General features: G+C 32.3%; 1 protein-coding gene across 1 annotated transcript in view; it reads left to right on the top strand.

The window, feature by feature from the left end:
• The window catches only part of LOC129232473 (helicase domino-like), a 295,627-nt gene that overhangs the window by 55,179 nt on the left and 214,112 nt on the right, over window positions 1-26,336 (top strand). Inside the window, exons 12-14 of the mRNA XM_054866621.1 lie at window positions 10,921-11,031; window positions 17,588-17,839; window positions 26,030-26,166. Of these exons, the coding sequence (XP_054722596.1) occupies window positions 10,921-11,031; window positions 17,588-17,839; window positions 26,030-26,166 (500 nt within the window). The remainder of the gene's footprint in view (window positions 1-10,920; window positions 11,032-17,587; window positions 17,840-26,029; window positions 26,167-26,336) is intronic.

Below are 26,336 nucleotides of genomic sequence, written 5' to 3'. Positions count from 1 at the left end.
ATATATTAGATTAAATGTGTAGCTTTTTATTTGCCATCAGCAAAATCATAATCCTTGCATGGAATTATAAAAGAAAATTTTACTTATTTGTTCAATATTTCATCTTACTGCCAAAAGAGGAAAATAAAATTCCAGTCATGCATTCTTAACTGAAAATGTTGATTTTTTGACACCTAAATCTTATTACAGTTCTTGTAAACATCAGAATTTTGAGTGTTTTGGCATCATTCCAAGTATTTTCTTAATTCCACCGCAGATTGAATAAAAAGATATTCTCGTCATTGATACTGCACTTGAAGTACATCCTAGAAAACTAATGTAACTTAATGATGGGGACAATGCTTCTAAAATCTAAAACCATTACAATCCAACAAAGAAGTAACAAAGTCATCTTCAAAATATAATCAAGCTAGTCGAATGGGATAAAGAGCAAAAATCTAAATTTCGTTGCTACAGCGCCATAGTTCAGTAATATTCTGCTTTCAAGTTGCTTGAAATTAAATGCTTCATGCACTCTGTCCTAAAAATATAGATGCAAGCATAAAATACAATTTGCAGTAAAAATTAAAATCCTGGAATTTTTAATTTTATATGTTTAGAATAGTAAACAGTATGTCAAACACAAGTTAAGGTTTATTTATTAGAAAACAACATGTGTTGATTTTTTTTTTTTTAAACAGAAAATAAGGTGTCGCATAATTTATTTATGTACACTTTTAATTTATAAGCTGTATTTAAGGTTTAAAAAACGCTTTCTGATGTTAATATAAAAGTGTGTTTCCATAACCTCTAATTTCTTCAAATGCAATTTTTCACCTAAAGTATCAAGTTTTTGTATTTCCTATAGAGAGAGCTCATAATAGTTCATACTCGTGATTGGCATAATCAAGTTCTCATTATCAAATCACTCGATTATTCAGGATCATTCGAGAACTCGATTATTACTAGTTTTTGGTTATCAGATCACAAGATCTCAATTAACAAATTTCAAGTTCAGGTTTAGGATTAGCATATCTCGAGTTCTCGATTATCACATCCAGTGTTGCCAGATGGTCAAATCCAGATTTCACCAATTCCCTTGCAATTTTTTCCCAAAAAGCAATGTTTTCTACCAAAATTCCCCAAATTCAAAAATTATTTTTCCATTAATATTTTCAGAAAATGAATCGACTTCTTCCAATATTTTTGTCTGTTAAAAAAAAAAAATTTCCCCTCAAATAACCAAATTTTCTTATAAAATTCCCTAACTTTTTTTTTCTTCCCATTTTTGCTTTTTTCTTTATTTTTCTTTATCTGTACTAATAATAGAGCTGAAAGTCTGGATATCTCTGTCTGTCAGGATGTCTGTGACATGCATAGCACCTAGACCGATCGGCCGATTTTCATGAAATTTGGCAAAGAATTAGTTGTAGCATGGGAGTGTACACCTTTAAGCGATTTTTCGAAAATTCGATTTGTTCTTTTTCTATTTCAATTTTAAGAACATTTTCCCTAGCAAAATTATTATAAGATGGAGGAGTAAATTACCAAGCTATCATAGCGTGGAACCGAAACGTCTGGGCAAGCCAATTGGTGAGAAATTAATCATGCATTATTTGTAAATGTACAGGGGAACCAAAAGACCTTTTAATTTTCTACTACGGGCAAGCCATGCGGGTGCCACTAGTCATAAATACAAGCGCCTGACTGAGAGATAAGAAATAGCCAAATGTTTTATTTTCCTACTTGCATTTACTACTCTGCTTCTGTATGAACATTTAAACTATGATTTTTTTATATATTTATGCAAGAACATTCTTCATCACACTTATTTTTACCCGTTTCACGTATGCAGAACATTAATGCGAATTCCGTAGCATTATATTCCACATAATGCGAAATGCAAATTCCATAAAGTTGAGCAAAGCGAAACCAACGTTGTTTGATACAAGCAATGTAACTACTACTTCTTGACGCGAATCTAAATACAAAAAAAATTTCTTTTTTCCTTGAGGTTTTTTTCCCCTGGTCCTCAAGAAAAAAATTTTTCCCCAAAAAATTCCCCTCAAAACCCATTTCCCCAAAATTTCCCCAGAGAGCACCAGATTTCCCCAAAATGGGGAAATTTCCCCCAATCTTGCAACACTGATCACATCTTGAGTTCTCCATTAACACATATCGAAATCTCGATTAACATATCTTGAGCAATGGATTGTTCAAGTTCTCGATAATCACTTTCCGAGCACTCGAGCGATCAACTGCTCGAGTTCTCCCTTTGTGAACTTCTCGAGATGTCTATCACTATAAAGTGTATTTCTGGATCAATTTGATGATTGAATGAACCTCTCAATAATTAAGATAAATAAATACCTTTGTGCTGAACAGTAAAGTAAAAAAAACTGTCAAAAAAGCACAAATTGCCAATTACAGCGGGCACGTGTTTCGGCCTTACAGGAAATGCCTTTTTCAATGCAAAAAGTAATGAGCTTATGGATGAAAAAACATCTGACAAATGCCAAGAGCAGATAAGCATGCAGCTTAAAAGATAAAAATAGCAGATTAGCCGAACACCGATGAGAAAATTATAAACCGATAAGGAACCAATAGGAATGGGCCAAAAGCTTTCTCTGAGGTACAGTAAACCCAGAAAGATAGAATTCAATTGGACAAAGATTAAGCCAAAACTCTAATAAAAAGAAAATTGTGAACCACAAGAAAGGAAAAGCTGAATGGAAGGAAAAAATAAAAATAAACAAATAAAAATACTCGGAAAAAGGAAAAAATAAAGATAAATAGAAGAAAAATAGGGGGGGGGGGTGTCAATATATCCTTTAACCATTCCCAAAGAAAAATTTGGAATGACGGGCTCCCACAGGGAAAGTTGGTCTGGGAGGGGGGGAGGGCATACTGCGTTTTTGAAATTCTTAATGGATGTTACTCTATTTTTAGGGAGTATCCTTATTGTGAGGAGGGGGAGTGTGGGTCTGCCATGATGAAAAGGTGTGCCAGCGCATTTGAGAAATAGAAACCGCTGTGATCTAAATGGTGTTCTGATCAAATAAGTGCCTTTCGAATGTTTCGTTGAATTTTGTTATTTTTGAATGTGTGCTGTCGAATGCTTGATTATCGAATGATTCTTTGGGATGATTTGGTAGACCAATGATATGTTTTGAGTGAAAGGACCCGTCCATGAGTGAACACATGGACGGGTCTGTGGGTGACTATCACCGGCAAAATTAAAAATGATAACATGATGTGCTCTCTGCCTACTTTTGATCAAAAGAGCCATTAAGCTCTGGCGCGCCATCCGAATGAAGTCTGTGGGTGACATGGGTTGTGTGTCCCGTTGGAGGAAGTAAAGGTTGGGGACGCCAATTAGGTTCTAACTTCAAAGGTATTAAAACTGAATTTGAATTTCATGTAAAAGGGGTGAATACTTAAGTTGAAAACCTGATGGGAGCTCTTTCCCCTTACGTCCACACCATTGAGTAATGAACCCCAAAACACTTGTCTGTAGTAAATTTGATATTTGTGCTACAAAAGTTGGGTATTGCCTGTTACTTCTTGGCACAAAAGTGTTTATTAATTTCTTAATGAAGCAAGTGGTTTACTTCTCGTGTAATTTATTTGTAGGGGATGACAAAAAAAGGATAAGGTTATGACACAAACTGCAGTATTGTAGTTTTGGGGGTTTTGTTTCTTTTTGGGGTATTGCAATTGGGGAGAGGTTCGTAGGTGGTGCACCATCGCTCTTGAGAGGGATGGATTTGGAATGGTTTTAAAATCGAATGATTGCTTCTTGCATGCATTATTTAAATGGCATTATAACTGAATGTCAAATTTTCGATTATCGAGAGATTCCCTGATAACTGAACAATAAATTTTCTAAAAAAAATTATTAAGGAATTATTTTATATGCAGATATATGGGGGGGGGGGGATGCTTCTATGCTGGATTGGTTCTGTGGTGGCCTGATCGGTAAGTCATCGAATTTGTGATTGGAGCGTCCCGAGTTTGATCCTCGTGGTCGAAGATCCACCGTCTTCATTAATGGTGACTAGGTGGGTGTTAAATATGCTCAAGGTTACAAAGTTCTTCAACTGAAAGAATACCTTCGATGGTGCTGGACAACGGACTGCTCAGTTTTTGGTCTAATTCAAAAATTAGAGCTGTCTTCAGGGACCCATACAGCTAGTTAAGCCAAAAATAGTGATAGGTACGGGGACTCTAGACTGACAAGTGAAAAGTGTGTTCCAGTGGTGGAAATAAAAGGTAGAGAAATATTGAGCTTGACAGTAAAAGATCAAATAAATATTTTTTCATTAAAAAGTGGGGGTAATGATAATGTGGGCAGTTCCTCAAGCGACATTAACAGGTTTGAACTTGGAAGTTTTTTTTTAATATATTCAGGGCTCCCAAATGGTCCCCTTTTCAGGGTTGGCAAAAACCCGGGTTTTTTAAAGAAAGCCCATGGACCCAGCGTTTTTTGGGTTTTTAAAAATAAAACCCAAAAAAACTCAACTAAAGATGGGTTTTTTTGAAAGAAATGTGGGTTTTTTTGACTTTTTTAAAGAAAATGTGGGGGACTTGTAGCATTATTGTAGCGTAAGTATATGGACGAAGTGCAAAAGTTTTCTTGGGGTAAAAAAAGCTGGAAAACTAGTTAAAATTCAGCGTTTTCTGAAGAAAAGTATAAAAGACGACGAAACCCAAGAATGGTGAAGTTTCAGATTTTTTAGTTTCCATGATTACCAACAGTTACGGCAGAGTTACTTCTTGAGTAATAAACTCTATAGTTCATTTTTAATTACTACATTTTTTATTTACTTATTTATTTATTTATTTATTTATTTATTTTTTGCATTTTACTTTACTGTATTTCATTTTGTTATGCAAAACTACTGTAGGAGCTCAAGTAGTTTAAATCCCTATTTACTGAATTCCAGCTTAATCAAGACATTTCTTTGAATTTTATGTTGCCTGTTTTTCTATTTCTGTATACAGAGTAAGAAATATTAAACTTTTTCGTAAGATAAAGATTTTGGCAATTTGTAGACTGATTTTAGGAAAAAAGGGTAAGACAACGGAACTCGAATAGTTTACAGGAGCAAGTGTTTGATTTTTGTTAGTCTTAAAAAAGTTTCATTTTTCCGTCACTTTTTCTCCTGTTAATAAATTAAAATTTTCACAGCTTAAACACCCTGTTCAGAACCTTGACAAATGGGGCATTTATAGTGTTTCCTGCCAGTGCAAATTGGCCTACATTGGGCAGACTCGACGATCCCTCAAATTCCGGATAAAAGAACACAAAAATTACGTCAAAAAACAGGATCTCAAACGCTCCTCTATTGCTCAACATTGTTGGTCTTGTGGCCATAATTTTATTTTTTCTTCCGCCAAAGTTATTCACGAGTGTTCGTCCATTCATGATTTAGATTTTTGGGAGTCATATTACATATGGAAAAATTCTAATTTAATCGTCAATGATTTGTCTAGCACTCCCCCTTTTCCTAATGTTTGGAAGTCTGTTATTTGATTTATTTTTTGTCCGTGACGTTTTCACCCGAGTGCAACTGTCCTCTGTAGTTCTGACGCAACCTTGACGTCATCGTTTCCGGTACTGCTCTCATATCTTTTACAACTCGTCTCTCATTCCAATGTTCGCCTCGACTGTGTTTTAGTCGGGTTGAACCTGTCTTCGTTTTTAATTGCACTGATGATGGCACTTGTATTTTAGAGTGCCGAAACAGCTGTTTGCTGGTTTTTTAACCTTTTTTCATTTTGAATTTGTACTTTATATACGTTGTCATATTTTATTCACTATGCAGTACAAAGTTTTCGACTACTTTTTATGTAGCTCATTTTATGTTTAATTTCAATAGATAATAATTTTTCTTATTTATGCAGGCCGAGGAGTCAGTCACCTTTCTCTCCTTTTGAAAATTTGGTTACTTTTAGTCACCTTTTGCAACTTTTGTCACCTTTCTCACCTTTCTGGAAATGTGTCTTAAGAATTTTTTTTTAAATAATTAAGTACTTGAAAAGTATCTGAATGATAGCTTTAACAGTTAAATTGATTAAAAAAGTAGCATTAAATATGGCCCCCCACCCACCTTGTTGTTGTTTAAGTAAAATAGCTATGCTACCGAAAAATCAGAAAATTTTTTTTAACCCTTGCAACTGCACCTTATGAGCAACCAGTCTTTCTAGCCCCGTTCAACTGTCAAATGTGTTTTCTGCAAGTCTCGTATAAATGCCATTTTGTTTCCTATCGTGTTTATGGCCGTAGAGTATTGTTCCACTAAACTTCAGCTGCGCAATTCGTTTCTGCCCACTTTGTTGACTGAGCGGTCAAAGAATGCAAGTTGTCTTCTGTGTTTATCAAGTGACGTCATCTGGAGTCTGAATGTCACAGAATCTCATGCTCATCTCCAGCCAGGCGCCTTATTTGCTTGTTTTACTTTTACTGACCTCAAAAGCCGCAACTAAGCAACCACGAGCGGTTCAATTTGAAAAAGGGGTGATGGGTTAAGGAAGCATGCCTGGATGTCCTCTTTGAGCGCGGAATAGTGAAAAGTTTTGGTTTGCGTTTATAGTTTAACTTTGTGTTTTCACAGAAATGTTTAGTTTTGGTTCTATTTTTGCTGCGCAAATTAAATACGAAGTGAACTTGGTCTGTGTAAACATTTCTTAACATTTCCTTTTTTGGTGCGTCTCAGAGAATCTTCGAAAGTCTTTTTTATTAGGTTTCAACGCTTAGTATGGCTAGTTCCAGTAAAAATGAAGCTTTTAGAAGCAGATGCTTTCCAAAAGCTTTATTTTATGTAACGGCTACATTGAAGTACAAATTAAATTATGAAAGCAAAAATGGAGTAAATCGGCTACATTTTGAACTTGTGCCACCCCTGCATGCGTGGACAATTTAACAGCTATGTGTTCAACCATTTCACCCAGCTTTCGCATGTATAGTTGGAAAGATACTTCCATTATTGCTGAACTAATTTGGACGATGAAAGCAGTGTGCAACAACTATTCAATAGATTCATCGCAAGATATTCGTGATGTTTTTAAAATGTTTCCTAATAACTTTCCTGAGCATTTCTCACTTTCACCTAAGAAAATGCGATATTTAATTACCGATGGACTTGCTCCTTATTGTCAAGAATGTAAGCCCTAGAAAATTTAGATAATGAATTGGATTTAAAAATCCAAGAATTTAAAAAAATGTAATGAAATAACTTTTTTTTAAATTAATTTTATTTTTATTTATTTATTTATTTGATCTATTAATGTGTATAAGAAAAACTGCTGAAGAAAAAATTTATCTGGACCTTGAACAAAATTTGCAATGTCAAGAATTTTAAATGGAGAATGTTGTGAAATATACTTTATAAGAATATTACTTGCTATTCTAAAATTGAAGTGAAAATTTATGCGGAAGATACTGCAAGAAAAAAAGTGTTTTGGAAGTTAAACTGGGTGTATGGTGATTCGACTTAAAATTTTTTTTGCGAGCAGAGTAAGTTACATTGCATATAGTTTTCTTATAAATGATGACTACTTGATTTCTGTATTTCATAAATATTTTATGTGTCCAATGCTTTATGTCATTGTCAAAAACATCAGTAAATGTTTTCATCAACAAGATTTCTAAATTAAAAATTTCATTGCACTTTTCTTTTTTTATTATATTTTCTTATTATTGATATTGAATAGTACTATTCATTCAAAATGTTTTCTAAAAACATCTAATGCATGAATGTGAAAAAAGACCAAAATCTAGGTTCATGTAACAAGGTCATGAAATTTTTTTTTTTCGTAGTCATGAAAAAGTCCTGGAAAAGTCATGGAATTTTTTTGTCTTGATAGAGTATGAACCCTGAATATAGTCAGTGTGTTCATGCTCCTGGAAAGCCGGGGAAAGTCATGGATTTCGACTATGTTTGAAAATGGTCATGGAAAGCCATGATTTTTATCAAAATATGCTCAAAAATCATGTAAACTGACAACTGGTCATGAATTACCAGTTCAAGAGCATGCGTATTTATGGAATTGTACAGAATAGGTAAAATTTACTCATCTGAGCCGTTTCTTACCCTTTTACGTATTGTCCTGATTTTTTTACATTTCGAAATCCTCCTGCATTTGTTTCTATAATACTTGCTATGTGATTTTACCATTAGCTCATTTATAGTTATGTGTTGAGCATTTTTTCAAAACTTTTTTTTGTCTAATTGTGTAGTTGAGGACTTGTAAGCTTCCAATTTTGCCGCATACATAAAAACATAAAAAAGACTCTTCCATTTCATGAGATAATATTTAAACTATTTCAATTTTTTTAAAAACATACTCAGTTTTTTTAAACCAATAAAACTGCAATAATACATGACTTGACCAGAAAAGCTATCGCAGAATTCACTAGTTTTCGAATTTTTGCATTTCTCTCTTGGTTTAGGGCAGTGGTTCTCAACCTTTTCACCACAGAGGACCACTTGTACCTTTCAGAATCCTTGGCGGACCACATAGATATTAATAATAAAAACAAAATAAAAAGACTTAGATAGCGCCAAATTAACACGTTAATGACCCCCTTGGTCTTTCTTTCCATTTGAAAGTTTTTCAATATTTGGCTCGAAAGAAGTTTAAAACCAGTCTCATAGGAGCTTTCAAATTTAGCAACCTATTTCTGTGTTTATTCTTGATGACACATAATGTTGAAAATGCTTCCTCACAGAGATAAGTGGAATAAAAAGAAAGAAGAAGTTCCAAAGCTTTTTCACTGAGCAGTGGACTTTCATCAAGTAATCCTATCCAAAAATCTGCAACATTTTCGCAGAGAGATTTTATCCCTTTTAAATGATCAACGGATGAAATTTCAAAAAGCTGTTCATTTTCCTGAATAGACAGATTATTATCGTGGGTAGCTAAAAAGGGATCAATCACCCACAGATTATTTTTCCTCACATCTGTATCAGCAGGGAAGTACTGCTCAAAGTAATTTTGAAGTGATTTTCAAAAGGTCAAATGCGGTTTTAGATGGTCCCTGCAGGCCTAGATTCAATATGTTGAGCTGTTCAAAAATATCTGCTAAATAACAGGGTTGGGTTTTGGACTGTCCAAAACTGGTTTAGGACAGGAGGTTTTTACCATCCAAAACTGTATTAAACTGTCCAAAACTATGTTGAAGTTAAAGAGGTGTAAATCTAATCAATTCATATTCCGTGCAATTTTCATGATGCATATATAAAGATATTAATGAGGTTTAATTAATGAGTATTTTATAATATTTTTTTGAAACGTTCATTCATAAAAACATATTACTTAAAAATTGCCACTAACTATTACATAAAAACTTCTTTATTTAACATTTGGTAGAGTTATGAAAGGAAATTCACAGCACTACCAAGACAACTGAATTCAGTTCCATTCATAACGCAAACAATAAAGATGTATAATATTTTGGTGCAAAAAAAAGCTAAATTTTTTAAATGATTTTTGTAAATAAGTTTTACATGATGTTTTAATGAAAATTATTTTTTAAATCTTTAAAGAACAAGAATTGACGATTAAACATTTATATTATAAAAGTTGTGCTATTCTTTTTTTAGTTCATATTTTTGCACACACGCATAAATGTAGTTTTTTTTTTTTATGTTTTCTCACACAATACTATTTTCCTAAAAATGTAGTTTTGGACATTTGGGATTTTGGACAGAACGGTAAAAAACAGGGTTTCTTCTGTAGTGTCCAAAATTTTGCCAACCCTGCGAAAAAAGTTAACTGGGTCAGAAATTCTCTGTCATGCAGTGTTTCTGCTAAATCAGGTGTTTTTTCATTGAAGATACATACCAAGATTTAAATTGGTTATTTTATGACTGTTCACTTCTCGGAGCACATGAAAACAATCCACGGACCACTGGTTGAGAATCACTGGTTTAAAGAATATCTGAAGTTAAGTAAACCTTTGAATTTTGCTTAAACAAGCTAATAGGGTTTCTGACTAAACATAACTTGAGAAAAAATACAGTTAGATCTTTTCCGTTTGTGGATTATAGGTCCTTGGGCATTTATGTTGCCTCAATAAAATTTGAAGAAAATTAAATATGGTACAGCATTCAAAAAGTTATTATTTTTCTGAAATTCTGTGGAATGACCACTGCATGAATATCAGCGAGAAGTATAACATGTGAGTGAGGTAATTGGAGATGTGAGAAACATCGTCACTATAAACAAAGCCAATAGGGATCAACACACAGTGCATTAGAGTGATGTCTTATGTGGCCTTGTGTGTGTCATATGGAATTGAGTTGCAACATAAAAGAATCGTTTGCTTTGCTTTCCATACTTTCGTTAGATGATCAGACTTAATATTGTCGGTTCTGTAAAAGACTTCTTGTTTAACTTGCTACCATTGGTGATTGTTTGAAATATTAGTTTGAATTGAGAATGTTTTTAGTTTAAATGTTTATAGTAAAATAAAGTTATTTGTTCTTTAAAGCAGTTTTAAAATTTTTTTCCGAACTTTGTATAAAGGATATATTTATTAGAAATGAGTTCCATTTCTTCCTTAGTCTAGCAAAGTTAAAAAGGAAAGGAACACTCTGTATAATTTTGAGATTTAAAATCTTTTTACGATGACATGTAAATGCATTTTAAATAGTGTGATGTAGAAGGTTTTGTCTAATGTTTAAACTTTTATAAAAATCAAAGCCAAATCAACACTTAATATTTTATTTTTTTAAGTAAATTTGTTTGTTTTTTTTCAAAACTCCTGATTCAGTGCAAGACAGCCAACCCCTCTTTCGATGATCATATTAGTAGTCATTTTAGAAAGTTTTTTGTATTTTTAGTAATTATCATAAGTGTTGTTTATTTCCTCATGTAATATTTCTAGTTGCTGCTACAATCAAGAATTTTACTATTTTATTTTATTTTTTATAGGGATGGACAAAACCCAATGCTTTCCATGTATGCATTACATCCTACAAACTTGTTGTGCAAGATCATCAATCATTTCGAAGAAAGAAGTGGAAATATTTTATCCTGGATGAAGTAATTTTTTTTTATGTTATGTATAATATAAATGCTTGAAGGTCTTTCCATGTCAAATGAATTTAGAAAAAACATGAACTTTACTTTTTGGGACATTTACATTACTAGGGGGTTCGCACATTTAAACAATTTGATGTTCTTTATGAATTTAAACTGTGAAGTTTAAAACTAAATCATGACTAGAATGAAATTTGCTTCGTGTTCGAGGTATAACCACCAGTAGTTGAGGCTCCAACTTGTAGTAGTCTTTAAAAGAATAAGCTGAATGTTAATGCATTTTGATGGTAAGTTTTAGAATAATATAATTTGAAATAAAAAGCAAATATTTAATTACTATACGGTCAAAAAAAGCATTTTTCCATTTCACTTCCGCCGATTTTTCCCGCTATAGTCAAATTTTTGACAAAATGAAAATACCGACTAAATCATGAAAATGAAGCATATGCATTTTTACGTTTTTGCTGAAAGAATTTTTCTCAAACACAGTCATAAAAAAACATGCAAATGTTTTTTGCTGACAATTGTGATGTTTTTTTAAAACAAATTTATGCAGTGAAGACTTTGTGCAGATGAAAAGCAAATCTTAGTCGCCAATGCTGAAGTTCCCCCAATTAATGATACTGTAACAGGTGTAAATGTAATTGAGAAAAATATATATACAAAAGTAATGAGCCTTATGTTATACTTACACATGCACGCCCTGCAGCTCGCTCTGCTTGACAGTGACAGTGGTGGGGTTGTTGTCCTTACAGCGCAACACATATCAGTTGCCTCCCATTTTTTAAGCGGTACCATCAGCTTTAACAGTAACCCCTATACCGTGGTGCGTGACACAGTGATATGAAAAGTTCACCAGTTCAACGCGAATAGATCAAATTTTGCTTCTTGTTTCCTTTCCAAACGTTCGTAATGCTTTAACAGGCCTTTGGGACTGAGTGTCCGTCCTATTCTCAAGAAGAAAAGTCGCACGAGGCCTTTTGTAAGGCCTGGAAGTGGTGACTAACGAACCCCAGTCTGGACGGCCGTGCTAGGGCCGTGCTAACGTAAATGTGCAACGAATGTGAATTTTAGAACACGGACTGGTGTTTAAGTCTCTACCAAGTAGCAAAAGTCGTGGACTTATCGTAAAAAACGGTGCACTGCTGTGGTAAGTCTGTTCAAAATTTGTGCCCAGAGTTCTAACTGCAGAAGGTCTTGGTCAATGCTCCAGTATTGCCCTAGCCTTCGTACAGTCCGGGCTTCTGGCCTCCTGACTTCTTGTTTCCCCTATTAAAATCAGTGCTGAAAAGAGAATGTTTCTACTCCATCCAGGACTTCCAAGCACATGTCAAGGCAACCCTTGCAGATATCTGGAAACTGGACTTCAGGAATGCCTTTGAGTCAAGGAAAAGCCTCCTACAGAAGTACATTGTTGTAGGAGGGGCCTATTTTTAAGACTATTAGGCAGTTATACCGATCAGCTCAAAAAATCAGTATTTTTTTTTAAAACATAGGCTCATTACTTTTCGATTGCACCATGTATATGCTGGTATTCGACAGTTTTGTTGTTATCTGCAGTATAAGCTTTGGAAGGAGCACAGTTTATTTGCGAGAAAATTTAAAGACTCTATTGATTTATTTGCTCTATTAATTTATTTACTCCGAACTATTTGAGTTCGCAGGCAGTTTTAATTTTCTCTGGGTATGATAATAATAATAAGAAAATTTACCAACATCTGAGTATTTTCTTTTACTAGTGAAATTACTAACAATAGTAAAATATTGGTAAGTAACAATTTGAATTAATTTTGTTCGTAACACTTTTGTATTATACTTTATCTTTCATTCATAGTTTAAAAAAATTAAGTGTTTGTTTACCAGTTGTTGAAATTAGTTCCCTGTTTGGTTGCCGGGTCTATGAAGTATTCTGTAAACCAAATAGTATTCTAAATGTCAGCTGAATAATTGGTTCATCCCTGGTGTCAACATTACAAAGCAACGTTGTCTCAACATGCATTCTTTCAGGCTTAGCCAGTCATTTGAAGTCGCTACTGTAGTAGCTACATTTTTTAGTAGTTTGTAGTGTAGCGCACTACTTTTTTAAAAGAGTAGTGTAGTGAGTAGTCCAATACAAAAAATAGTAGTTTGTAGCGATTTCTGAAAACTACTTTTAAATAAATTTAAAAAAGAATCAAGGTTCAAACGAGTTTTACTGCGCTAATTTTACACAAGTACATTAGCGGATGCAATGAGAAATAAGACTCATAAAATACGAGTCGACCTTAGGCATATCCTTTTGACAACATATGTTCTATCTGATTGAAGCCATTAGTTTGTTTGACATTGTAGTTTTCATATTTCGCCAATATTTGTATTGAAATTTGTAAATGCATTTATTTTTGCAAAAATGAAGATATCAATAATCTTGCAAGTTGAAAGTTTTTTGAATTTTATATGAGCAGACCAAAAGTTGAAAAATAAAAATATTTTGTGCAGCTTAAATTTTTGTGATTACGACGAGCAAGCGAAAATTAAAGTGCTTTTACAGTGTTTACCAAACAAAGAAACTACTGTGAATGTTATAGCAGAGGATGATATTGAACTGCCCTGGCCGGCTTACAATAAATGCAAGCATTACAGTGTTATATTAGAGTATGATAATGGACATTTTTGAAAAAAAAAAAAAAGAAATATTCTAGTAATATTCTATGATCAGATGAGCTAATTTATCAATCTAACCCTTTTTCATTCAATTCTCTTACGGTGTGATTGTGTGTATTAGGGTGTCCCAAAAAATCACCCTCTTCCCTCTCATATTTTTCCTTTTGCGTCAGAACAATTGTAAAAAAAGTTTCATATAATTTGAACAATGGCTACCATTGCCAACTTCCGTCTAAAAGTATGAACCAGCACTTGTAGTGCTAGGCCAAATTAAGAAATAAATAAATAAATTTTTTTTGGAAACTCGAAATTTCTGTTGATAAAACGTTGCCCCCCTATACCCCTCATGCACCACAAAAACATTTATTCAAATTTTAAAAAAAATATTTATGCATCCCACATTTGGCCTAAAATTTATGTCCAAAAAATTGATTTTTTTTCGATACATAATTTTAAAACTGTAATGTAAATTTTACGAAAAGACAAAGCTGAAAAATATAAACAGTAAAGTAGTAATTAGTGTTAAATAGCAATTTTTGCTTTGCTTTATTTTTAAGTCTCCCGCATAGTACTCAAAGATATAGATTTTTCATACCTGCCAACTCTTCCGTTCTTCACGGAAGACTTCCGTTTTTCGTTGCCATCTTCCGTCCTTCTGGCCAGAAAATAAAATCTTCTGTTTTTTGCGTTTTCGGTAAGGTTGCGTTCGATGAGCGACCGGTAGCTCACCGGTTCAAATAATGATGTCACCTCCAACGATTTATCATTAGCTGACGTCGTTGCTTTCACTTGATTAACGACCAATCGTGCTCGTTGAACGCAAGCTAACTTGTTTCCCTCATTCTTTTCTGTTTTGAGAAATTATTTCACTAAGCGATGGCAATGATACAAACAAAGATAAAAGCATTGCAGTCGAAACCTTATGTCATGCCTTGGAAGAAGAAAACAACGAATCACAGCGCTGGAAAATAGCGACGCGCTTCCCTGTACGACGGACGTGTAGAGGCCAGGGTTGCCAGATTTAAGAACAATAAATACGGGAGAGGCTTCTAGGGGTGAAGAGAGGGGGGGATATTTTTGAGGTTGCAAACCGTGCAAAATGTCGCCGATCAAAGTATAAAAATCGTTTTCATTGGGATTGACGACGCATGCGCATGGATATTTCCAACAATAGACAATAAGGAAAGAGGAAGCAATCATTCGGCTCCCCATGATCTGCCGCCCAAAACAAAAACGAAAATTATTTGTGTTTGCTGCCACAAAATTTTCTTATTGCTCTTTATTTCACATTTTCTGTTTTACTTTATTTTTTCCCTTAAAATAATGTCTCATTTCGTAAAATATTGTTATCGACTAGAATACGGGACTTTAGCCGTCCCGTATGGAAGTTCCCCGGGACGCGGGACAATTTTTCAAAATACGGGACTGTTCCTTGAAATCCGGGACGTCTGGCAACCCTGGTAGAGGCACAGCTGTGCGCTAGTTTGTTTACGCAACGCTACTCTATTGTTTTTTTTTTCGAACGGCCTTTTAAGTATGGAGGAAAAAAAACAATATCTGCAACTTTATAGAGACATATATGCGTGTGAATTTCACTGGATAAAAAAATCAAATTGTGGCGATTCTTATGCGTTTTGCACTATATGTTCCACTGACTTCAAGATATGCAATGGCGGTAAAAGTGATATAGTACAGCACCAAAACCGGCAAAGGCATGTGGATAAAGCAAAGCTGATTGATGATAATCAGTCGCAGGGAAATAAGTGGATTTTTCTCCAATGCAACTACTAATGTGGACTATTCAGCAATTAATGCGGAATGCCTCTTTACTAGTTTCTTAGTGGAGCACAATATACCATTGAGTGTTGCCGACCACGCTGGTCCGCTATTCAAGAAAATGTTTAGTGATTCCAATAGCGCAAAAAAAAAAAAAAAAAAATGCTAGTGGACGAACTAAAACTTCTGCAATAGTTGGTGTTTTTGCCTCTGAAAGTTTTGAAGAAATCGTTACTTCCCTGCAAAAATTGCCGTTTTCAGTTGGAATTGATGGTGGCAATGATACAGATTGCAAAATGCATCCTATAGTTGTATCGTTTCATAATGATGAGACTGGTGATATACAGCATAGTATTTTGTCATTAAATGTTTTAAAAGAAAGGTCAACTGGAAAAAATGTATTTCAGAAGAATTGAAGAGATTTCAAGTTTTGCTCAACAGAGAAGTGAGAAAGTTTTTGAAACATGTGCCAACTAGATGGTTGTCTTTGCATAAGTGTTTCGACAGGTTACTTCAGCAATGGACCCTTCTTCTGAATTTTTTTATGGGTGAAGTAAAGAAACCCAACCATGTGGTAAGTTCGAACTTAAGACAGTCGAATGGCGTGGTAGAAGAGAGCAAGAAGAGAAAAGTAGAAGCTGAACAGGACACAGTTAAGTATTTTAAGAGCAATGCATCACAGGTTGTGTCAGTGACTAAGCAAAACAAAAGTAAGCAAAAAAAAAAGTTTCTTCCAAAAACACAACAGAATCTAAGAGTTGTGAAAAGCTTCAAAAGAAGAAAAAGAGTGGGGAAGGAAGAAAAAAGGTGAAAGCAGTCACTCGAGAAAGAAAGGGTTTTTAAATTTTTGTCTTCAGAAAAAAACAAAGCTTATTCATACATTTTATTGAGTATTGCATCAGAATTTAATATGAGAAATGTCATTCTGCAGTCCTCAGCGCCACTTGTACACAAACTGCAAGATATTTTGCTGGAGCTTTTGAAGAGTCTTCTAATCAAGTTTGTAAAGCCTTCTGTTATGAAAGAGTTTGAGGTTTTGCAAATAAACTTTGAAGATACGAGCAACCAAAAAGAAGATACTGATGATTCTGCTTAAGAAATTGTTCAACACCTGAAACCTGCTGAACAGAAGGAATTTTATGCTAATGTAAGAAAATATTACACAGCATCTTGCTCATACACATACATAACAAAGAAATTTCCTTTGTCACCTGAAGTTCTTCATAATGCAAGCGTAGTAAATTTAAAGACAGTTGAGAAAAAATCATTTAACAAAATCAGATTTTTCATTAAAAAATTTCCATTTCTGTTGCCAAAAAAGAAAATGAAAAAGATGAAAATGCCTGGGACAAGCTAGAAGAGCAATTTCATGCTCTCCAAAGCGAAGATCTGACAATTGTGTTGAAAGAGGACAGAGTCGATCGGCAAATTCATATTCTTAAGCAAATTAAAAATGTAAATGGAGCTTTGAAGTATAACAGAATTGCGAGTGTCCTTTCAGGTATTTTCGTAATCCCACACAGCAATGCAGAGTGTGAGAGACTATTCTCCATTGTAAAAAAAAGGCCAAAAAAGCAACTGTTAACCGATTCAGCAGTAATAAATTATAATATTATTTAGCAATATTAGGATTTTTAACAAACTTAATTGATGTGGACTTTTCTAAAATTTTAACTTCATATGCTTTCGTAATATTTGTACCACCTATGACAGTGCTAAAGACACAATTTGTTTTCATACTATTAATCATTGTTTGCAGTTAAATAAACTTAATACGAAATCATATTACTGAATTCAATTTTTCTTTTATTTGATAAAATTCTTTCAATTTTTACAGTGAAAAAAATGCAAATATACGTCGGTATAAAATCTTCTGTTTTCTTTTATAATCTTCTGTTTTTTGAACTTTGATCTTCTGGTTTTTAAGTTTCAGACGTTGGCAGGTATGATTTTTTCAAGGTTAAGTTAAATTTTTCATTTTGAATACATTATTTTCTTTATTATTCGTTTGCAAATGTTGATCTAAAAATGTGATCTCTAATAATTTTTGTACTTTATATTTTATGTAAATTTATATGTAATTTTTTAAAACCACTGGTCTTAGCCTGTAAAAGATGTAAATTAACATTTATTCTTTTAGGCTCAGCACATAAAAAATTTCAAATCTCAAAGATGGCAAATGCTGTTAAACTTTCAAAGTACACATCGTCTTCTTTTGACTGGAACACCCCTTCAAAACAACCTCATGGAACTGTGGTCTTTAATGCATTTTTTAATGCCTAATGTCTTCCAATCACACAGAGAGTTTCGTGAGTGGTTTGTCAATCCAGTAACTGGCATGATTGAAGGAAGTCATGAATATAATGAGAGTCTCATAAAAAGATTACACAAGGTAATTTTAAGTTTTTAAGGTAACTTTTAGTTTTATTTATGCTTTTGTTTCTAATATGTTAGGATGTTTACCTACCTGGGAAACTGGAAATGTCAGGGAAATTTTTTGTATTGGAAATGTCAAGGAAATATAATTTTGTGTACAGAAACCCTCGAAATTGTAGCCAGTATCAAAAGATTTTTTTTTTTTTTTGCAGTTTAATAAAATAAATTTGGTCAACTATTCATGCAACTTGAAATTACTAAAAGAAAAAAAAATCTTTCCTTAACCCATTCCCTGCTAGTGTTGCATTTTTGCAACATTAATTCAACATTTTTTTTAATTATAAAATTTATCAATTCCGTGAAAACAAATGAACAATATTATTAACAAAAGTTTGAAATTTTGTTATTAATGTTTTTAATCAATAAATTATAATTATTTTGTGGTAAAATCCGCAGTTAAAGAGCATGTATTTTTAATTGCTAAACTTTGTTAACTTTTGTTAATTCTCATAATTGGCAGCGCATATGTAGGTAAAAAGCAGTACTATTGCTTATAAAATTCTCATTTCTCTCCTGCAAATTGGCTGCATCAAATCAGCTCATTTATATTGTTTATGCATGATTAGAGATTTTATTTAATGTTGCGAAAACGCAACACTAGCATAATGTGACATGAATTCGTTTTCCTAAGTTCAAAATGATATTTTGTTCTGAATTCATTTTATTATTTCTGTTTCCTTTCGAAGAAAGCCTTAAATGAAGCCACAAAATATATCAACAGGGCTCCCAAATAGTCCGCTTTTCCCGCCAAAGTCCATTTTTTAGGTTTAAGTCTGCTTTAGACCGCTTTTTAACATTTTGGTCCGATTAGTCTGCTTTTATATTGTTTTTACTTAAGAATCAGATATAAAAAGCTTTCCATTACGTTAAAAGATACTGTACACCCAAACATGCGGCCGCGGCGCCTTAACCTGACTTTCCCGTATTATTTCGCTTCAGATTGACGTCATTAAAAAAAGAGAGGTTTGGGGTAGGAGTTATGATGTCGAATCGGAGCAGGGTGCTACCGCTATTTCTTGGAATTTCAGCCTCATGATTGCACCAATGAACTTTCCGATCTCGGATCTCGATACCTCGAATATTCCTTTATTCCAAAGTTTTTATTGGATCCCATGCTCTTGAGATTGTTGTGGAAACTCGGAACGGTTTAGCAGGTTCCTTGTCGCAAGTTGACTGTAATAGTAACGCTGCTATGAACCACCCCTTTTGCAAATGAATTCGGAAGTAACCTCGTGGCGCATACACCATTTTTTTTACAGGCACATATGTTCATAAATTTTACGCCCTTGAAAAACCTTGAAAAGTTCTTGAAAAAAAAAAAAGAGTTCATTTTCCAAGTGCTTGAAAACCTTGAAAAAAAAAATGATATTTTCTTTATTGCTTGAATTCTTTCAAAAAACAAGCAATCTAAAGCATACTTTAGATTGCTTGTAATTGTTTTAAAAATATTTCATCAGTGCAACTTTCTGAACATATGTTCGACATGCAGTATCTTGAAAAATTGCTGTCGTGTTTGAGGTTCGTCACAGATGTGCGTTTTTGCCTATTTAGACGCAGTGTTGTACAAATGACAATTCCTTCACCGAATCAATTCTTAAATCTAAACTATATATCGATCTATATTCTTACCACAAAAATTAATTGTTATATTTTTAACAACATAATTTTGCACTTACCATTTTGATTTTACTTTTCCTGACGAAATGAAAACATTGTATTTTCTTTTTGCTGTTTCAATAGAAACTTTTTTCCACTTCTTTTCCACTTAGAGAATGAAATTAATTAATTAGGCACCAGTGTTATTATAAAACGCATAAATCAAAATCCCATCGTTATTTTTCCTTCTCCCTGCTACATTCATTCAGATGGAATCGCCTTGTGGTCAAACAGTATCTGAACTTTCAATTGTTTGGCATCTGATAAATATTTTTATATTTTTGGCAGTTTGAAGTTATCACATGCTACATTAGATTAACTCGTTTCAATTTTTATTTAAATAACTAAAACATTAATGTTTTTTTGTTTTTAAATCAAGTTTCTAGTTTTGCAAATTTAGTTTTAATTATTATTAGCTTATTTTCGGTTATTACTGTTTTTTTTAATTGAGGTGGGATATTAAATGTAAACAAAATTGATTGCATAACATTTTAACTTAGATTTTGTATTTGAAACAAAGTTGAATTTATATACATCATTTTATTGTTATGCTAAGAGGGAATTAGTCCCCCCCCCCTCAAAAAAAAGTTCAAAGCACTCATGGCCTTGCAATCATGGAGCTTTATTTTTTTAATCTAAGCTTTATGATTCTTGAAAATATAATTTAAATATGAAAATTGCAAAACTAAGCCTCATGTGATCTGCTTCTCTTTGTGATTAAGCATTTCAGACATTTTTAGGAAAACTTTCAATTATGACTGCAAGTCATGTTAAAATTAGGGAGGGAGAAAAGTTGGAAGAAAAAAAATAGTTGGACGAATAAAAAAAGTCATGTCCTCCAACTTGTAATATGAGGCCTTTTTGCAATGAAGCCAAAAGCATACAATATTATCAGTACAATTGTCTAACTTGCAGCCTATTGTGATGAATCTTTAAATTAGTTAAAAAGCCACATAACCTTGTAGTATTCTTTTATATTTTTTTTACGTCTGATAACATACTACAGGGTGGCGACAGATCAGGGAAAAGTCAGGGAACTTTATTAATCAGGGAAAAGTCAGGGAAATATCAGGGAATTTTGAAAAAATAACAAAAAATCAGAGAAAATTTATTTTATGAAGAAATTTTTTTTTTTTTTTGCTTTACAAAATTAAGTACTTTAATTCCCTCTGCATTTTCTGCCAATGATCTGTTAAAAAAAAAAAAAAGTAAAATTAATGAGGTGTGATTATACACTGCGGCATATTTGTGCATCTTTTTTCCTCAACGTCAAAGTATTGAATCTTACTTATTAACCAAAGGATGAACTTCCTAAGATTGCTTCTGTGTCTGTTAGGTTGTTTATTTTACCTAGCTTGAAATTTCCTTTTACGCTTTCAATGCTACGTAAAATAAACAACCATCCAGGCAAATAGGAAGCCTTCATTAATGCCTTAGCTTCTTTGCCTTTATTCCGTTGTCTTGAAGTGATTAGCGTACTGTAATCACGATCTCAAGAAGAAATCTTTGGTTTTTGAATTAATACTATAAAAGCTTAAAAGTTATCACTTCTTTGCATTTTCAATTTAATTGCTAAAACTGAACTTTCAATTAAAAAAAACTTTGTTTTTTGCCGTTATACTATTTGTTGCCACCGCAGATTATAAAGGTTTTCTTTTCTTCAGACTTAAGTGATTCTTTAATTTTATAACCAAGTTGTATTCTTTTATATGTTTTAAAATTAACTAATTGCTTTTTTTTTCTTTTTTTTCTTGCATTTCAAAGTTTTTTGTTACAAAAGCAATCTAAGGTTTTTTTTTCATTACATACTGAAATGATTTTAAATAGAGTTAACTTGTGTACTTAAGAAATTTTTTTTATATTGTTAAAATGCTGTATTCATTCATTAAAGCCTATGTTCTTGATTAGAGAAAAGCTCCCTATGAATGGATGTCAAATGGTTTCATCTGTTTTGCATAAATATTCTATTCTTTCACTATTACTTGTTATTCTTGCAACAATTATTATACTGTTTGAAAACTTAGTTCAAAATGACTTTAATTATTTTTTAGTTCTGTCTTAAATACACATATGTTTTTAAGAGTAATTTTAATAGTTTCTTAAAATTCTCATGCTAAGTGGTTTCTGGAAGGGAAGTATTTTTTTTTTTTTTTTTTTTTTTGTAATTTTCTATAATCTTTCCATTGTAGAAAAATTTAATGTACTGTTTTGTAGGTCCCGACCCCCCCAAATATTGACTTTACATATTTTTTTAACCATTTTATTTAAAAAAAAAAGTAACATCTTTTGAAAATATATCTTTAGTTCAACAACTTTACACAGCTTAAAACGTTAAAAATACTGCATTTTATACAGATATACAATGGATTTCAAGTAGAGCAAAGAAAGAAAACCATTATCATTGGTAACGTAAATCAGGGAAATTTGGTGAACTTAATCAGGGAAAAGTCAGGGAACTTTTTTTCACAGTTCCTGTCGCCACCCTGTACTATGTGATTTGTGTAACAGGAACATTAAGGTAAAACATAACTGGAGATATCCCTATAATAATATCTATTAAAACTAAAGAAAACTGAATAAAGAACACATGACACAGCTTTTGATGAAAAAATTGGAGAATTTGTTACTAGGTGGGACGAAAATTCGGTAGTCAGCATTGGAAACAACTGAGACATTGGTGAGCCCCCCCCTCATCCCACATCTGTGAAAATATACTCTAGGTATGATAAAAAACATATTAGAAGGTACCACAATTAATATCCAAGCATGATTATCTTATGCATGGAATTGATCTCATTGATAATATTATTGCTGCCCTCCGCATTCAGATAAAGGGCAAAAAGTGGTGGTAGCCGATTTCTACTAATTTTGTTAATGTAGCAAAAGTAGATGCAAGGAAAATGTATCGACTGTGTATGATCCTAATATTATTGAATTGTATTTCTAAATTTCACTAGTAATTTCATTTCTCAAAACAGAGAAAATAATCAAAGCCGAAAATAAAAATTCTCTAACTTTCTAAGTCTGAGATCTCCATCAGCTTCAAAATTTTTTTTTGAAAAAAGAAAACGAATCTAATTACATGGTTGAGATAAATTTGGACAATAAAAGAAGGTGATGCAAACACTGTGGTAGTCAAAATGTAACCATGCGCAATAAATGTTCTGTTCCACTCCATTCAAAACGTTTTAAGGCATTTCATGCACCAAACAGGGGTGATTGTGCTCCGGTATTTTACCGAATTTCCGGTATTTTCTGGTGTATTTCCGGTGTTTTTATGTCTGAAAATACCATTTTTTTTTTTGTTATGCTTTTATCTCCCTACCTCCACAATTTTGTTAAAATTATATAATACTCATCAAATATACCTGCAAGAGCCTTAAGATGGACAAATGTCAAGATAATTTTTATAACACCACCTCAAAAGTAACTTTGTAACCCATTAAAAATTTAATCAAATGTACAGCAGTTCTTCACTGCTGATAAAGTAAAATCAGAATTTTCTAAATTCGTTGAATGCTCGCTTATTAAAAAGGAAATGGCTTATTTTAAAAGTGAATCTGAGAGATTAGATATTTTCTACTCTGCCTTGATTTAAGGACAGCAGATATTATCAAAATCCATTCACATTTGTGAAAAATGTTTTAATTTGACACGTGGAATTGTATCAGTCGAGAGTGGTTTCAGCATTAATTATAGAAAACGAGCGGGAAAAGTCAGCTTTCGCCTTAAGAACTGTCTAGAATGCTGTGACAGGGTGGCGACAGATCAGGGAAATCAGGGAAAAGTCAGGGAACTTTATTAATCAGGGAAAAGTCAGGGAAATATCAGGGAATTTTGGAAAAATAACAAAAAATCAGGGAAAATTTATTTTATGAGGAATTTTTTTTTTTTCCTTTACAAAATTAAGTACTCTAATTCCCTAGCAATTTTCCGCCTATTATCTGTTCAAAAAAAAAGTGAAATTAATGAGGTGCGATTATACACTGCCGCATATTTGTGAATCTTTTTTCCCCAACGTCAAAGTATTGAATCTAACTTATTAACCACAGGATGAACTTCCTAAGATTGCTTCAGTGTCTGTTAGGTTGTTTATTTTACCTAGCTTGAAATTTCCTTTTACGCTTTCAATGCTACATAAAATAAACAACCGTACAGGCAAAGAGGAAGCCTTCATTAATGCCTTAGCTCCTTTGCCTTTATTCCATTGTCTCGATATAATTAGTGTACTGTAATCACGATTTCAAAAAGAAATGTTTGGTTTTTGAATTAATACTATAAACGCTTAAAAGTTATTACTTTTTCGTGTTTTTAATTTAGTTGCTAAAATTTAACTTTCAATAAAAACTTTTCTGCCGTTATACTATTTGTTGTCACCGCAGATTATAAAGGTTTTCTTTTCTTCAGACTTAAGTGACACTTTAATTTTATTACCAAGTTGTATTCTTCTTTTATATATTTTGAAATTAACTAATTGCTTTCTTCTTTTTTTTCTTTCTTGCATTTCAAAGTTGTTTGTTACAAAAGCAATCTAAGATTTATTTTTTTCGTTACATACTGAAATCATTTGAAATAGAGTTAACTTGTGTACTTAAGTAAATATCTTAATTTTTTATTGTTAAAATGCTGTATTCATTCATTAAAACCTATGTTCTTGATTAGAGAAAAGCTCCCTATGAATGGTTGTCAAATGGTTTCATCTGTTTTGCATAAATATATGAATTAGTTATATAAGAATAACTACATTACTTCTATTCTTTCACTATTACTTATTATTCTTGCAACAATTATTATACTGTTTGAAAACTTAGAACTAAAAAGTAATTGAAATTATTTTGAACTATCATAAATACAGGTGCTTTTAAAAGTAATTTTAATAGTTTCTTAAATTCTTATGCTAAGTGGTTTCTGGAAGTCAAGTTTTTTTTTTAATTTTCTATAATCTTTAAATTGTATAAAAATTTAATATATATGTTTTGTAGGTCATTCCCCCCCCCAAATTGTCTTTTTTTTTAAAAACCATTTTATTAAAAAAAGTAGCATCTTTTTAAAATATATCTTTAATTCAACAACTTTACATAACTTAAAACGTTTAAAATATTGTATTCTTATGCCAAGTGGTTTCTGGAAATATTTTTTTTATTATTTTCTGTAATCTTTCCATGTAGAAAAATTTAATATATTGTTTTGTAGGGGGGGTTTTTCCCAAAAAAAATTGACTTGATATGTTTTTTAAACTATTTTATTAAAAAAGTAGCATCTTTTTAAAATAAATCTTTAGTTCAACAACTTTACACAACTTAAAACGTTTAAAATACTGCATTTTGTACAAACATACAATGAATTTTAAGTAGAGCAAGTAGAGTAGAGAAATGCTCAGTTTCCATCATGAAAAACTGAAAGCGAAAAACTTCTTGAGAAAGAATCTAAAAAACTCAAGTCCAAAAAAGAAGGTCTGCCGAGGAAATCAAAGAACTGAAGAAAATTAAAAATACAACAAGAAGCAGAGCAACAAACAGCAGAACTTCATTTCTTGATAAATAATCTTAATAATTATATTTTCAATGATTTTCAAGTATCCAGATTTATTTTTTGTATATTAATCCACACTTTTTGTGTGTTAATGTCGATTTATTTTATATAAAAAAGGGAAGTAACCAGATTTATTTTGCTACATATTTGTAACCAGATTTACTCAGCTGTTCAATTTTTTACTGAATAAAAATTAGTTATTTTTCTTTTCAAATAATTTTTTTAAAAAGTTCATTTTTGTTTTATATATGTTGCATTTTGTATATTATTGTTTAACTAATAGGTTTCATCACATGCTATAATGTTAGAATTTTCTTTTGACAGTAAAAAAAATAATAATTTTTCCTGATGCTCATCTTTAAAGTAAAATAAAAGCCCCCCCCCCCCCAAAAAAAAAAGTCTTTTTGGGATAGATGGATGTAAAAGTACACATTAAAAAGTAACATAAACATAATATGTATAAAATGTCACATAAACACAGCCATTCATTAAAAAAATAGTGAAAGTAGCTAATCTAACCTTTAAATAAGCACCTGGAAAATTTTTGTTTGGAGTGTAGAAAACCTGGAAAAGTCAGGGAAGTTGAAAATAAATTTTGAGTTGGCACCCTAATGTTAGCTAAAAAAATAAATGTTTAAAAAAAGTTTTTCAATGCTACTTTAAAACATAAATCATTTTGCCTTTATTTGTTTGTGTTGGGAGAAGGAGGCATGACTTTCAAAGTGGTAGCTATCAACTCATGTGTTATATGTGAATCTATAGATCTGAGGTGTAATTTTCTGGCACACGAAAAAATTGCATAAAAATGAAAATAAAAACTTTTCAGTAACTGCCAATTATCTGACTATGGCATATATAGCAACTCATGTTTTTAATACTTATTTGAAAATATTTTTCTACTAGAATGAGTCAAAAAAAAAAAAAAAATCTTTCTATCATCATTGTTGTTTGGTTCTAGGTGCTTCGACCTTTCCTCTTACGACGCCTAAAGTCAGAAGTTGAAAAGCAGCTTCCAAAAAAGTATGAGCATATCATAATATGCCGATTATCAAAAAGGCAAAGATACCTCTATGATGATTTCATGTCCCAGACAAAGTACGTAAATTTCAATCTATCATCATCTATTGAAATCAATACACTATGGTACCTACTACGTTTTACAGGTTTTGGCTTTTATGACATTGTGTCGTACAAGTAAAATGAAAGGTGCACTTCTATTATGATAATCTAATTGAGAAGTACCCCTTTCAGTCTGCCTGTGCAAT

The sequence above is a fragment of the Uloborus diversus genome, chromosome 1 (assembly GCF_026930045.1).
Source record: "Uloborus diversus isolate 005 chromosome 1, Udiv.v.3.1, whole genome shotgun sequence".
Lineage (NCBI taxonomy): Eukaryota > Metazoa > Arthropoda > Arachnida > Araneae > Uloboridae > Uloborus > Uloborus diversus.
The sequence above is the reverse complement of the archived record's forward strand: the minus strand, read 5'-3'. Positions and strand labels throughout refer to the sequence as shown.